This window comes from Mastigoproctus giganteus, chromosome 3 (genome assembly GCF_048544385.1).
Source record: "Mastigoproctus giganteus isolate SK-2022 chromosome 3, ASM4854438v1, whole genome shotgun sequence".
Lineage (NCBI taxonomy): Eukaryota > Metazoa > Arthropoda > Arachnida > Uropygi > Thelyphonidae > Mastigoproctus > Mastigoproctus giganteus.
Window position 1 is genome coordinate 243,986,843 of NC_143577.1, and position 15,264 is coordinate 244,002,106.

Consider the following 15,264-nt stretch of genomic DNA (forward strand, 5'->3'; position numbering starts at 1 on the left):
TTTCTTGTATTCACGGAACCATAAATTTATTTCGGACTTCTAAGAATTTTGGAAATGGGACTTTTAAGAACTTTGTACACTGATCACTTCATTGTCATTTTAAGGTAAAATTATTAGAAACACATCTACTAACAAAAGAAAGTGTCTCTCGATTCGCAAAAAAATTTGAAATTATCATGAGAACATGGTGCAAAAAATGTTGAAGTGTGTAAAAAGTTTTATTTGTCCTCTTCAACATTGTGCAAGAATAAACATGTTTACATACCAGCACTGGAAAAGAACATAACAAAAAAAAAAAAAAAAAAAAAAAAAGAGAAAGTGCAAGGTTACAAATGTCAATGAACCGAAGAAAGAAGTGCCAGATTTTCACTAGATGGTCCAATCTTGAAGGCTCAAGTAGAAAAATTTGCTAAACAATTTCGACATGACGATTTTGTATGTAACAATGGTTGGCTGGATCAATTTAAAAACCAAATACAACCATATTAATATAAATAATACATAGGTGTATACTTATATTACTTTTTCTAATATTTCTTTTGTTTTTTGAATCTATCTTTTTATCAAGTTATTGAGAATTAAAAAAAAAAAAAAATAGGAGGTAGATTTAACTCATCACTGATATTGTGAGTAATGGTTATAACGAGGAAATTTTGTCAGTCCCTTGATGCTCATTATAACCAAGTTCAACTGTACATACATATCATAAGTAAGAATAATCATTCATAAGTAAGCAAGTAAGGATGATGCCAAGAATAAACACAAACTCCAATGACGGAGAACAAATGTTTACCCTAATAAATTTTTTTTTTATATATTTAAAAATTTGGCACCACAGCATAAGGAATAAGCATTGTATCCAGCACTATGAATATGATATTTAACTTTTAGAGTTATTGTAGTATTACCAGGAATAAAAAAGTATTTCATAACCACTATATATAATAAAATTTGTATTCATGGACTAATAAGTATACATAATTTTGACCCAAAAAATTTAGTGTAACACCTCAATTATGCAACTAAAAATGTTTACAAGTCTCTGGAAGACATATTTAAGTGAGGAGGAAGAGTTATAAAGCAGGCTGTAGGAAGTTTTCCTTATCTAGTAAGTTATTAGAGTAAGTTGCCTTGTATCCATAGAGAGCTGAGACTGATAGCTGGGGAAATTTATAAAGATTAATTGGATCAGTATCTACAGGAGGATGAAAACACATAAGTACGTTTTTTTTTTTTTTTTGACTGGTACAGAAAAATCCTGGTTTCTTCATACCATATGGCCAATACAGCACAAAAATCTGTACATTGTGTAATGGGTTAAATATGCAATTTTAAATTTACCACGCCATTTCATTTAATCTGGTAGATAAAAAATGTTTTGTGATATAAATATTTTATTGAATTTAAGGAAGTTCAGATAACTAACAATGCTTGCAATATTCAAAAAGAATACTGCCAGCATAAAATTTTATGCAAGCATTAATAAGAATATATGCTTGCTAAAATTCAATAAGCAACTCCAAAACATAAAGTAGTCAATACCTTATTGTGTATATCATGGTTAAAATGGTTTTTATAAGCCAAAATATTGGATATTTTTGACTTTTAGTTTTGCATATATAAATTCTTGTTTGCCCTTTTTGTTTAATCTCAATGAACAACACAATGAATTTTCAATATCTCTGCCTTTAAATTTTTAAACTCGTGTAAAGATACATAATAAGAATAAACTGCGCTAAGACAAGTGGCAGGTTTTTGGTTCTGATGGTCCAAAATCAGCAACACTGAATTTCATCTAGTGATGGTTAAGTCTGCTCCAATAACTGGCCTGCCAAAGATTCATAAACAGATCACTCAACTTTACAACCAGAAATGTTCATTTTTTCCAATTAAAGGTATAATTAAAAGTATGAACTTTTAATATCTCTCCAAACGAATTATCTTCTGGAATATATCATCGAGACTGATCACCCAAATCTTCTATAGCATCGTCATCAATCTGAAAGAATAAATTAAAAACTCCATAAATATAAAAGAATATCATTAAGGAAAAAAAAAAAAATTGCATTAATGCTAGTGCTATTTAACCTTCTGCACTATATAAGTCTGGTGGTCGAGAGTATTTTATTTTTGTATTTACTAAAAGCCGAATTATTGCATTACCAATTTAACCATTCCCAGCTAAACAGTAGTTTTCTACCCACACTAGGAAAGGATATATACATTATTTTGGATCTCATAAAATTTCTCAAATTTTGGCTGTACCTTATCCAAAATTAGTAGCATACAAATATCCATGGTAAGGAGAAATAAAAAATGTAAAATTATAATTTTTTCGATTTATACTTTGAGATGGTTACATAGTATTGGAAGAAATTATAAATCAATTACAGCTGCTGAATTTGGCAGACACCATTTGTAGTTTCATGCGGGCACAAATAGTCCAAGTACAAATTTCTCTACCTGCATTAAGGAAAGGCAATTTTAATAAAAGCACTGCTATTTGTAGTTTCATACAGGCTTAAACAGTGCAAGTACAAATTTCTCTACCTGCATGCAAATTAAGAGAAAGCATTTTTAATTCAAACTACTATTCATTATGGAGGAAAAAATTAAAACTGATCTTAAAAAAAAAAAAAAAAAAAGCATTTGTTAGAAACATGACTACACAAAAGCAACAATGCAATGCAGAATAAATGGAATCCACAAATAACTCTTTGTGGGAGTGTACATTGTAGAACCTCAAATCACCTGTTAGTGGTTTTTGTTGGATGAACCTTTTTTCAAGAGCAACTTGCACATTTGGAGAAACAACAGACGGTGAGAGCTATCTGGGATCAATTCCAGTTGTGCAATATATAGAGCAATTTAAAAAGAATGATAAACTTTCATATGTTTATTGTGAAGTAACAGGTTAACCTACAACCATGTAATATGCACCCTCATTAGAAAACTCTCAGTTTTGAATGACTTTGATGCGGGAAAGTGTTTTTCTCTTTCATCTGCCCGGCAACCCAAAGGTCGCGGGTTCGATTCCCGCCTCGGGCTTGGATCAAAGTACTGCAAAAACCTTGGGAGGTGCAATATGGCCACAGAAGCCGATGCGCCAACAACTACCAAATCAAAAAATCAATCATCTCTTTCATCACTAAGGATGACCTTGTTATGAAAATGGCAACTCCACAACAAAAGGAGTCTGTGTCCTGTGCAATGGATGTTCCATACATATTTTGAAATTAATCAGCTAGGAGCAATATTTACCACTAGTATAATCAATTTGAAGAAGCCAGTTGTATCTGCAAAAAGAAAAGCACCGGTCGTTTTCATGTATCAGAAGAGAATGTGGACAGAATTTGACAAGTCTTCCAGTGAAGTCCATGGAAAAAGACATACCAAGGTAGTTGCGAGTTATAGTTGTCCTAGACAACTGTATGGTATATTCTGTGCAAATCCACGAAAGGTTCCATGTTGCAGTTGTTACAATCCCTAAAACCCAATGACAAAGTTAAACAATATGATTTCTCTATACAGATGCAAGCTGCCTGATTTGAATTGGAAAATATAGTCATCAAAGTCTTCCTCTCTTACTGAAGGAAAAGCCAGTTCATCAGCATGTCCTGATAGATAATTCCAGTGCTCATGTTTTCCATGAAGAAAAAACAGGCCATAGATCTTCCAATGTGAAATTGTGCATTGTGTAATGAAGCAACATTTCACTTAAGCAGTAAAGTGAATCATCATAATGTGTGCATCTGGGGCACTAAAAATCCATGTCACATCGTAGAGTAAAGAGGATTTGCCGAAAGTGAACATCTTCTGGCAATTTCACAATGGAAGATCTATGGCCTGTTTTTCTTCATGGAAAACATGAGCATTGGGATTATCTATCAGGACATGCTGATGAACTGGCTTTTCCATCAGTAAGGAGGAACACTTTGATGACTATATTTTCCAATTCAAAATGAAAATGAGGTGGAGCAACAGACTTCATAATGAAATTTTTCCAATCTGCTGGATTGGACATGTTACTGCTACTGAACCTGTCCTTTTGCAACTGGTCTCCCAGGTCTCCAAACTTACCCCCAGAGAAAGAGGTTGCATGGGGTGATGTGAAGGACACTATCTATAGACTACCCCTGCTACATGACCTTCAGAATTAAGGTGATGGATCATCATGGGAGTAGCAGCCATAAACAGGGACATGTTGGAGAAAGTATGGCAGGAATTCAATTACTGACCTGATGTATGCAATGTAACACAGGGTGCTCAAAGTGAAAGTTCATAACTTTAAAGTATGAAACTTTGAGAGATTTCTTAATGATTGCTACATATTACATAATTGTAGGCTCACTTGTTACTTCACAATAAACGTATGAATGTGTATCATTCTTTTAGAATTGCCTTGTACTATGATTATATCTAACCAGTTTTATTTATAGGCAATGTGTCAAACATAAAAACCAAAATCTTACTCTCACAACTGCATAACTTATGGAAGGAAATATTTTGTGAGCCAGATCAACTAAATACTTGAATATAAGATTACATTTGGAGAGATTCAAAAGAATGCCAAATAAAAAGACAGCATTAGCAAACCAACACCACCCTCATTCTTTTGTGACTGTTTCTTGGCAAGAAACTAGCTGGATGCCAAATAAGTTAATGAACTACTTATCTTCTACCCATATTTGGATTGTTGTAAAAGTTCATTCATAAATTAGCCATATTTAAAAAGTAAAGAGAAAATATTCAGTAAATATAGAAATATATTTTCATTTTTTTTTTTTTTTTCATTTATTGTAAAGCGGCCCCTAAATACAGTAAAACTTGATTTAAAACACTATATAGGAGTAATGCCTGTTTGCTAAATTCAATTGTGTGTGTTAAACTCTAAATAAATATACAGCCATTAAAATTGCTAGACTGCTATGAAATATAAAACATTAAATGCTGTAATGTATTTTATTGCACTTATTGTGTGGAACAGATGAGTTTCAGAACTTGACTAATGCTTAATTGGAGTCTCAAGGGATCTTGGGATCTTGAGTAGCTATACTGGAGATTCAGATGACTCTATTGATGTTTGACAAACTACACAAACTGGAAATTGATGGCGAGGAAAATCCTAGTTCCTTAGCACTGCTTAATTGTGAAAATATTTTAACTGATGGCAAATACAGTACCATCAAAACCGAGGCAGTTGTCACCGGTCCCATACTGATGAAAAGCATGATTCAGAGGACACTGGCTGTTATTTTGAAGTTCATTAAAATGAGTTTAATGCATTTTGAAAATGATAACCCCATTAAAAGTGCTTTTAATTACAGAACTTGAGACATTGCAACATACTAAAACAAAGATAAAAGGCTGTCACAATAACTTGTAGTAAAAACCTGCATGTTATTATAATGATGGAAAATATTATGGCAAATCATTATTGAAACTCAATCATTTACGTACAAAATAAAAATTACTGCACATGACTAATAAGGAGTGCAAGTTTGAACCTTATTAAAACTATGAAATTTAGTAATTATAATTAAATCTTCCATGGGAAATTATGCTTCTTATTGCAGTGAAGTATTTAAGGGTGTGTAAAGAAATAAGATGAATTTTATTTATTTTTATATACAGCAAACTCCCTTTATGCTGCTCCTGCACAGCGCTATCCCATTTTTAATGCCCTTTATTCCAGTCCTGTACAGTAAATTCCCAATATAACAGTTCCATTTATAGTGCTTATAGGCTTGGAACCAGTCCCTTCAAAAGTGCTGTAACAGGAATTTATTGTATATATTTTTATTAGACATAAGCATTTGTTATATATTTACTCGAATATTACCATAACCCACTAATATTGCACATATTAATATGTACTTACCATTCCTGTGATATAAAGTGTCAATATCAGTGCTGACAGTCACTTTACAAAATGGCAATGTCCTTTTCCATATTGCACTATATTTAAATAGTAAAATTGTGTATTTTTATTGTCATAAATTAAAATTTGGGCCACTTGAAATGCACTGGTGGGAATGAAAGTTCAAAAATGATGCACTGCATAATGCACTTTTTAACAAGCACTTTCTTCTTTTCTGATGGAATCAAAAGGCTTGAATTTGTGGAATAAATGCATAAAGACTGAAGGTAATCACATGAAAAATAGAATTTCCCAAATTTCTTGAATAAATTAATTTTAAGCTATAATGAAATTCACCATGCTTATTAACTCATCCTTTCAAATAGCATCCAAAGATTAAATAATTCATTGTATATTATATATAACTATTGTACTGCAATAAACCATTATTTTAAAAGACCATGACTTAATTTTACATACCTCTGGCCACTGCTCTGTAATTACATCAAAGAGATCATCTTTAACATCTCCCTGAATTACTATTTCATCATCTCCTGTAACTGATGAGCCACAGGAAAATTTATGTGAAAAGAACTTCGATGCATCCTTCAGATCAATTTCTTAAAAAGCAAAAAAAAAAAAAAAAAAAAAAAAAGTAATATTAAAAAATAGTAACAAATATCAAACTGTCATATAGTCTAAACATCTGTAAAGACTGAATGCCATTACAAAATCCATTTAAAGAATCAAGATTTTCTATAAACATGTTATAATTTATTATGCCAAAATTTCAGTGGGACCAACTGATTGCATGGGATGATTATAAAATTATCAGGGGTCACAGAAACCTACAGCAAGTATAAACTAGTCTGTAATCTAGACTAAGGACAAGGCAAACTAAGGAGTATTATGAGAAGTTTTTGGCTAAGAATGAAAAGAAAAGTAGTAGAGAATTCTTGCTTATGATAACACTAGAAGGATAAGGCATAACATCCCTAAATTGAATGGCATAACTATTGATGATCCTGTTCAGATTGCTGAACAGGAATATATGAATAAGTAGACTATATGACCTACTGCACAAATTGGAGCAGCATGGCATTGGGGGAAAGTTACTGTTATGGATAAAGGGATGGTCAAGTGGCAGAAGACAGAGGGTAATTATAAATAGATATTGCTCTTCTTGGACTGATGTTAGTGAAGTCCCACATGATTCAGTGCTAGGACCCTTACTGTTTTCATTATTTATTAACAATATTGATGTCTAAGTCTGCAGAAGACACAAAGGTTAGTAGGGTGGTTAATGACAGGAATCAAGGCATATTACTGCAACAGGATCTGAAAAATTGGACAGATGGGCTGATAAGTGGAAACTGGGATTGAATGCTGATGAATGTAAGGTACTGCATGTAGGCAGTAATAATCACAGAATAACATACCAATTGGATTGTGCCACACTCAAGGAAGTGGAAAGAAGAGACCAAGGGATAATTATACAGTCTGACACAAATCTCTGAGCAATTGAGTAAAAGGCTAAAGTTGAGCTTCCTTCCCCTCGCTCCTGCAAAAACAAAGCATGTAATTGTTGCAAAGAGATTTCAGGCTTTTTTAATACTTATTGGGCACCTGTGAGAAACAAGCAGTTTGAAAAGGAAGGCCAAGTAAAAGAATGAAAATGACTTCATGCAGCCAGTGTTTTCTGAAAATGTTGAAGCCCTCCAGAGTTGCAATGCAGCGTAGTCTAGAAAAGTCAATACGAAAAACAGTTTGTGAACTTACAATATACCAGTGTTTTGTTCAACAAATGCTTCAACTGGATTTGAAAATATTCCCATGTAAAACTAGTGCTGCATCAACTTTCTGAAAATGATAATTAGAAAAAACACTTCAATTTGGCAGAGGAGAAAAATATATTATTGGATACATCTGGTTTTCAGACAAAGCTTATTTTCATTTGAATGGGATTGTTGACAAGCAGAATGTATGTTTTTGGACAACAAAGCCTCCCCAACAGCTTCATGAAAAAAAAAAAAAAAAAAAAGTCAGCCATGGAGGGAAAGTGACCACATGGGTAGATGTGTCAAGTTCTCCAAGTCAACAAAACTGTTAACTACATCAATCCAGGATTTTCTTTGGCACAACTTTCTACTGAGGTCACAGCAACTCAGTTTCACATGTGCACAATAACACCATACCACATACATCTAACATTGTGCTGATTTTGCATAATGTTTTTGATGCTCACACATTGTCAGACGATGATTCTTACTGTGACAACTGCAAGTATTTTTGGCCACCTCTCGATCCAGATTTGAAATCTTGTCACTTTTTTCTAAGAGAAGTTGTTCTGCAAGAAACCTACTACACTCATGGACTTTTGAGCCGTGATTTTTTAGCTGTGCCAAAAATTTGTCAAATAAATGTCTCATCACGTGATTACAAACATTGGTGCATGCATTCAGAGACTTGTTCATCAAAATATAGGATATATGTGGTAAAATAAGTATGTTCTCCCAAAGTTTGAGCATGAAAATTCAAAACACTGTAACAATTACTAGATAAATGAGTTTCTAAAGAAACACTTAAAATGTGTTAACATTGTGTGCCCCACTATACTTATTTGCCAAAAAGGAGAAAAGCTTTTCTCATAATTACTGATTTCAACTACAGCCTTTTGAAAGAGTTTTATTTTGTGTGTGTACATATGTATGATTCATTCCAAGTTTTTTAAAAAATAAGTTTAACTCTATGGATATCTATAGGAAACTACTCACCGAATGTTTTAAGGCCAGTGACAACTGTCACAAATTTCTTTTTACCTCGAGAAGCTCTAAATAAGCAAATTTTCTTCTCCTTTTCTGCTTTCTTCTTTGCTTTTACCATTCCCTTCCCTCCACGCTTCTGGCGTTTCTTTTCTTCTTCACCTGCTGCTGAAGCTGGTGAATTATCTAAGGGCATGAAGAATTATTACCATGTGGTACATGGATATTTAGTAACTTTAAGAAAGTGCAAAATAATAATTTCCATTTTATTTGTTCTCTACTAAACATGGCTTACATATATTATATACATAGAGATTTAAATGCACAGAGGCTGTTATCATGAATGAAATGTTTCTGGAACTATTTTATTTCTGAAAATTTGTTAAGGCATTTGAAAGGTTATTTGCATTTCCAAATGGTACCAACAGATTATCCAGTTTCATTTCTTCCATCAACAAAGGAATAATGTGAATCTGCAGTGAAGTGTAGTGCTGTAAGAAATGCTATTATTACTATACAGGGCAGTGCTTTTTAACTTACACTTTATAATGCATAAGACAAGTGTTTTCATTATGCTGATCTGTTTGGATTCAACACAACTGCCATCTTGCAGACCAGTCATTTTAAACCTTTCTGCAGATTAGCCTTCATTTTTGTTGAAATTCTCTTTCAGGTTAGTTTTTCTCATTTGGATGCAAATACAAGAACTAAATATCCAGAAAAGTTTCATGCTTTTCCAGGTCTACACTTTCTTGAAATTAAATGTAAAGAAACATATCAGGGGGGGGGGGGCAACAAGTATCACTCTTCCTCCTTCCCTCAAAATCAGGTTTGTTTTTTTTTTTTATTTTTTTTTTTATGGCTTATAAAAAGTAAAAACATTTTTAGGAGCAGGATCAAAATAAAAGTCTATGTATTTTCAGGATCTGTAGACACTGTGGCAATGTAATAGCATCAATAAAAGTGAAGAGAGAAAAAGCCACTAATTGTAGTTATTATGATTCTGGAATATCCATGCATTAAGACCTGTAACTGATCATAAATTTTGCCCTTTCACAAAATTATTACCTACAAACAGGCCTACAAGGAAACCTTCATTAATATCACTCAGTCTCTTCCCTCCCCCCAAATTTCACATATGGGTAGATACTATAAAGAACATAAAATATTGGTTACTTATATATACGCTGACCGGGCTAGCCAGGTGGGTAAAGTGCCTGCCTGGCAACCCAAAGGTCGCAGGTTCGAATCCTGCCTCGGGCTTGGATCAGAGTAAAGAAGCTGATGCACCAACAACTAACAAAAAAAAAAAAAAAAAAACAAACAAACAAACATATATACTGCAAGATAAAAAAATAAATATAGAATAATGAAAAGACTGTACAATGTGTTTTATCTTCATTTGGTATTTTAGTCACGGTTTCACACATATTTATGTTATGTTCTTCTTTCACCAAGCAAGCTGCAAGCTGTACTTCATTACTTTGGCCTATATGTATGAGCATGCATTAAAAAAAAAAAAAAAGTAGTTTGCTTGCTTTCTTGCTCACTTTGCAGAACATTTATTGTATTGGCCGCTAATTTTTTTTCATATCTTCTCTGTATGTTTATCTCTCCTTTGTATGAAATTTCAGTGAGGGGGATTTTAACATGACTTTAGTGAAGGTTTCCTTGTTAGAGCAAATAATAGTTGAAACTTGGGAAATGTACTTTAAATAAACTTGCTGTAATTTTTTTTATTCCATGTAATTGGCGACAACAGCTTAAACCATTCAAGGCTTTATACACCTCTATCAGATCACCTCGCTGGTGCCTGGAGACTAGGCACCAGCGAGGTGATCTGATAGAGGTGTATAAAGCCTTGAATGGTTTAAGCATGCTCAATGCTGATGGGATTCTTCCTCTAGCTCAGAAAAATCACCTGAGAGGGCATAAATTCAAATTGAGGAAAGACAGATGTAGGATAGACGTGCGGAAATTTGCCTTTAGCCAGCGGGTGGTTGGTTGGTGGAACAGACTTCCATCCCTTGTGGTGGAGGTTGATAGCCTAAATAAGTTTAAGGCTCAGCTGGACAGGTATTTTGAACGAACAGAGGGGTGAAGTGGAAGTGGGTTTTTTTTTTTTTTTTTTTTTTGGCTGATGCTGCATAAGCTTGCTTTCTTGCATCAAATGCCTCTACTAATGCTAATGCTAAAATGCTAATGCTAACAGTGACATTTATGATAAAATTTCCGAACCTCCAAGAACCGCTTAACCCTGTTATATTCATTCCCCACACCCACTTTAATGGCTTAAAAAATTGTAATACAATGCTACTTACCAAGTGTCAATCGGCGCTCAAACTCATCTGGCAAATTCTTCTGTAACCAGGTTTTGCATTTTTCGTAGTTAGGATAATATTCACAATACTGTTAAAAAAATACAGAATATTTTAATGTTAAGCATTAAATATGTTCAAAATTACCTCAACTCTCTAGTAGGTGTGGCAAAAATTATTTGAAATAAAAAATATATATATTTAATAATAAAAAAATAAAAATTTGAATGGGCACATGATTCACTTTATAATTAATTTTGTTCTTTATTCTGACACTATATTAGATAATATGAAGTTCTGTTATCAAAAAGAAAAAAGCTATCTCACCTTCCACTGCTTTCTAATGCAATGTGAATAAAAAGACAAAGCCAAAACTTTATCGAAAATTAACACAGAAACAAAATTAATGCAGATTCTTAAAATTCATAATATATATATATAAAATGAAGAATTTATGCTTATCTATTTTAATTAAAAAATAATGATGCAGACCAAAACTGAATACCAACTGGATGAATACTAAAAATGTGAACTGGTAATTTATTTAAATTTTTAAGTTTTCCTTTTAATTATTATTTTTTTTTGTAGCCAATACACTACACGATAGATGTCCACTAGAGGGTTAATTAGAATCAGTCAAGTGTTACAACAGTATTACTGCGGTTACTAATGTATAAGATGGTAAAGAATAAGGAAACACCTTTATGATTACAATGATGTTTTATGAATAAGATAAAACATGACTTTTTTTGTAATTCTTACTTTTAGAACCTCCCTGGAGGGCCTTGTGGTTAGTCAATTGTAAATAATTTATATTATTTTGGTTTATAACTTCATACACTACATTTTCTTAATGAAGATAATTTCAATATTATAGTGCATTTCTTAAAATTCAATATAATAACATTAGAATGCTCTATAATTGTGCTTTATTATCTCAAAATTAAGCCTCTTGTAATAGTTACTTAGAAAGATCTGGTCAAAAAATTAGACATATTAATCCTTTTTATTTTTTTTAACACAGATGATTCAAAATGTTAATTCTTATCATCATATATTGAATAATGTATAAGATTACACACCATACTTAGAATGGAGTCGCCATCATTTTACTCACCATGTGTAAAATATAAAACAACACTGAAACAACAAATTGATATACGAACCCACTGGCAGTTGCATGGGAAGTTATGTTAACCCCATTTTGTTATTTTGCTCATACTTTACTTGAAAACCATTTCTCTTCTTCCCAGAGTAACTCTCAGTGATTTCCAGGATTTTTTTTTTTTTTTTTACAGTTTCTCTATTAAAAATTCAAGGCATCTGTATTGAATAAAATGAAAATGTGCTAAAGTTTGAAATAGCTTGTAATTTCCTGAAAATTACAATCTACAGAAGTTCAAGTCCAATGTCAACAAATATCTTCTTTCGTCTTCTCAACCTCCAACCCAAGCACGGTACTAAGTACTATAGGTTCTAATACCTCTCGTGTTTGGGGTTCACATAAAAAAAAAAAAAAAAAAAAAAAATGATTTCACATGATTGCCAGTAGTTTAAATTACCACAATAGTTAACATTTCAGAGCTCAGCTTCTTATAGATCATTTAGCATAAGAGCAACTTGTGAGGTTGGTTATTTTTATTTTTTTAATTTATTGACATATAAAAATAAACGAGTTCAGCTGTTGCATAATTTGCAGTGTGAAAACCAGTGGTGTGTTATAGGCAAAAAAGACATCTACCTAGGGCCTCAAAATCACTTTTTCAAAAACTCATTGCTGTTTTTTACTAAAAATTTTTAAGTGATTTTTTTTTTATCAGAAACTGAACTTTCTACCTGCCAAGGTCAATGAACTTTACTTGAAGATTAATTTAAAAATTATGTTTTTTTTAAAAAAATGGTTTTACCGATTTTGATGAAATTTTATATTTAGTTCTTATGTCATATAATTTGTGTTTTTTTGTCACAATAAAATGAAACTGAAAATGTTCTTTATTAGTTTTTTCTTTAGATGGCACCCCAAATTTCATTTTGCCTTGGGCCCCATGAAGGTATAACACACCACTGGAGACAACTGAAGAAAGAAAAAAAATAAAAAATAGGCAATTAAAATAGCAAGCTCCATGTGGTTTTGCACACTTACCATATCCAACTATAGCTTATAGCAGTATTTCCCAATCATCAGTTTGTGAGCCTTTAGGAATTTAAAAGCTAAATTCGGTAATGGTATCTTTTTTACTTCCTTGATTCTATTAGGTTTACTACCATAATTTATTCAAATAAACATGAAAGTAAACAGGACCTTCCTCAATCAATCAAGATTTGAAGTGCATGCTTAATATGACCTATTTAAAGTTCTGTTTGACAGATCTGAGCTCATTGCTATATACAGTACAATATACAATAGTTTGCTGTATTAGCAGTCAGTAGTTTTAAACAAATGTATCAAGAATTGCATTACTGGAGCTATACCTTGCTTCTGTTTGTGCAGAATTGAATTCTGTTTCTTATAATCAAGTAAAAATAGTTTGCTTTTGTAGGGACTTTTGTCATGGATTGTTGGTTGAAAACTGGAAGTGTTAAGAATGCTGATATTGGAATATCAAAATGAGAATTACAATTAGCCACTTTTAACTCACATATAGTACAAAAGATAAAAAAAAAAAAAAAAAGATTAAATAAAGTTTGGTTTTTCACTTGCTGGATATAGCTAACAACGTATTATTTGCTGAGAAGTAATAGCAAGCAGCAGCACGAAACCTCATCTTTTCATTTAAAAAAAAGTTTTTCATCAGCTAACCAACTAAATGCATAAAATGACTGATATTTCAGCTAATTTTGGAATGAAATACTTATCAAATCTTCATTAAGGAAAAAGTCTCCAGTGAACCTTTTGAATGGATTTGAAGCAAGAATATCCATTGTGAAACAAAGTCAAGTTTGTTATCCCCCCTTTCAATTACATATCTGTATGAGAGAAAACATGCACCTTGGTAAAGTCAAAATAACCCAACGAGCTTGATGTGGGGTCTGATTTAAGCCTATCTCTTTTCTGTTGAGACAAATTTGAAAACACTGTGTTCTTCAAAACAAACCCAAAATTAAATTTTTTAAATTAAATGCTTTGGTTGAAAACCATTTTCTCTTCCTCTGGGAGTAACTCTGATTTCCAGGATATTATTTTTTTTTACAGTTTCTCTATCAAAAATTCAAGGCATCTGTATTGAATAAAATGAAAATGTACTTTTATTTTAATTTTCATCTTTTAATTTGCTAAGTTAAGTTGTTTTTAATAAATTTAATATATTAAAGTTATTTTATTAAAAATTAAATACCACAGTATTTTGATATTTCATTTTTAATAAAAACAGCATATTCATATTAGTTAATTATCACAGTTAATCATCAACTGTGATGATTAACTGAATTTTTGGCAGAGGGGAGATGTCAGAGTCAAAGAATCTAATTAATCATAACAGTTATCAGCAAGAACATGTGATAAGTGCTGCTGGGAATGCTACCAGTCACCAAAGTTCATACAAGCAAATTTCAAGTCTTAGTGGAGATATGTCAACTAGTCCATATGAATGCTTAAATAATGTTTTATTAATCTATATATGATAACATCAAATATGCTGTGCATCTACTTCATTTTTATTGCAAGCTGTCAGGGGGTCAACACTGGATGATCGTCTTATATGCATATGTGTAATTAGTTTAAATTAAACAACTATTACATTTTCTGTGTACTGTATAAGGAATTTATACAATTAAACTAACATTATTTTCACCACATATTTTGAGTTTAAGTGCAAAACAAATTACTGCATTTCTGAATGCAAAGAATATTGCTGTGTAGTCTTATGTTTTTTTCTTTAGCTGATTTCCAAAGTGCAGTATGGAATTGAGAAAATATAGCATATGCTAATAGAGAAAATTTGCAATGTGTTCATGTTAATCATATCTGTTGCAGATATTGTACCTAGTAATGTTAATTGTAAAATTAATTGCTTTACATTTAATTTACTGATTCATTTTTACCTTACATTCACATGAATTAGACCAGGATTCGAGCCCGTGACCACCAAATACACAGGATGCGGAAAGGTCAGGGAATGACCATCGCCAGAGCAATATGGCCTTAGTTGCTAATGGTCCTAAAAACCAAATAAGAAACAAACATTCAATTGCTTCCGATTTTTGTTTAGTAATTATTTATCACGGTGGAGCTAATTAGTTTCTCTCTCACAAAACACTATCATGATGCAAGAGAGAGAAGCCTACCTAAAAGAGTAAACAATATTAGTGTCTATATATAGAATTA

General features: G+C 32.1%; 1 protein-coding gene across 3 annotated transcripts in view; it reads right to left on the reverse strand.

Moving 5' to 3' along the window:
- Positions 1-1,666: 1,666 nt before the first annotated feature.
- Positions 1,667-15,264, reverse strand: part of DENR (density-regulated protein) — a 56,983-nt gene continuing 43,385 nt past the window's right edge. For all 3 annotated transcript variants that reach the window (XM_090370987.1, XM_090370986.1, XM_090370985.1), the window contains exons 4-7: positions 10,944-11,031; positions 8,635-8,808; positions 6,341-6,480; positions 1,667-1,999 (exon numbers count right to left, since the gene is read on the reverse strand). In XM_090370987.1, the coding sequence (XP_090227113.1) occupies positions 1,955-1,999; positions 6,341-6,480; positions 8,635-8,808; positions 10,944-11,031 (447 nt within the window). In that variant the 3' untranslated portion in view covers positions 1,667-1,954. The remainder of the gene's footprint in view (positions 2,000-6,340; positions 6,481-8,634; positions 8,809-10,943; positions 11,032-15,264) is intronic.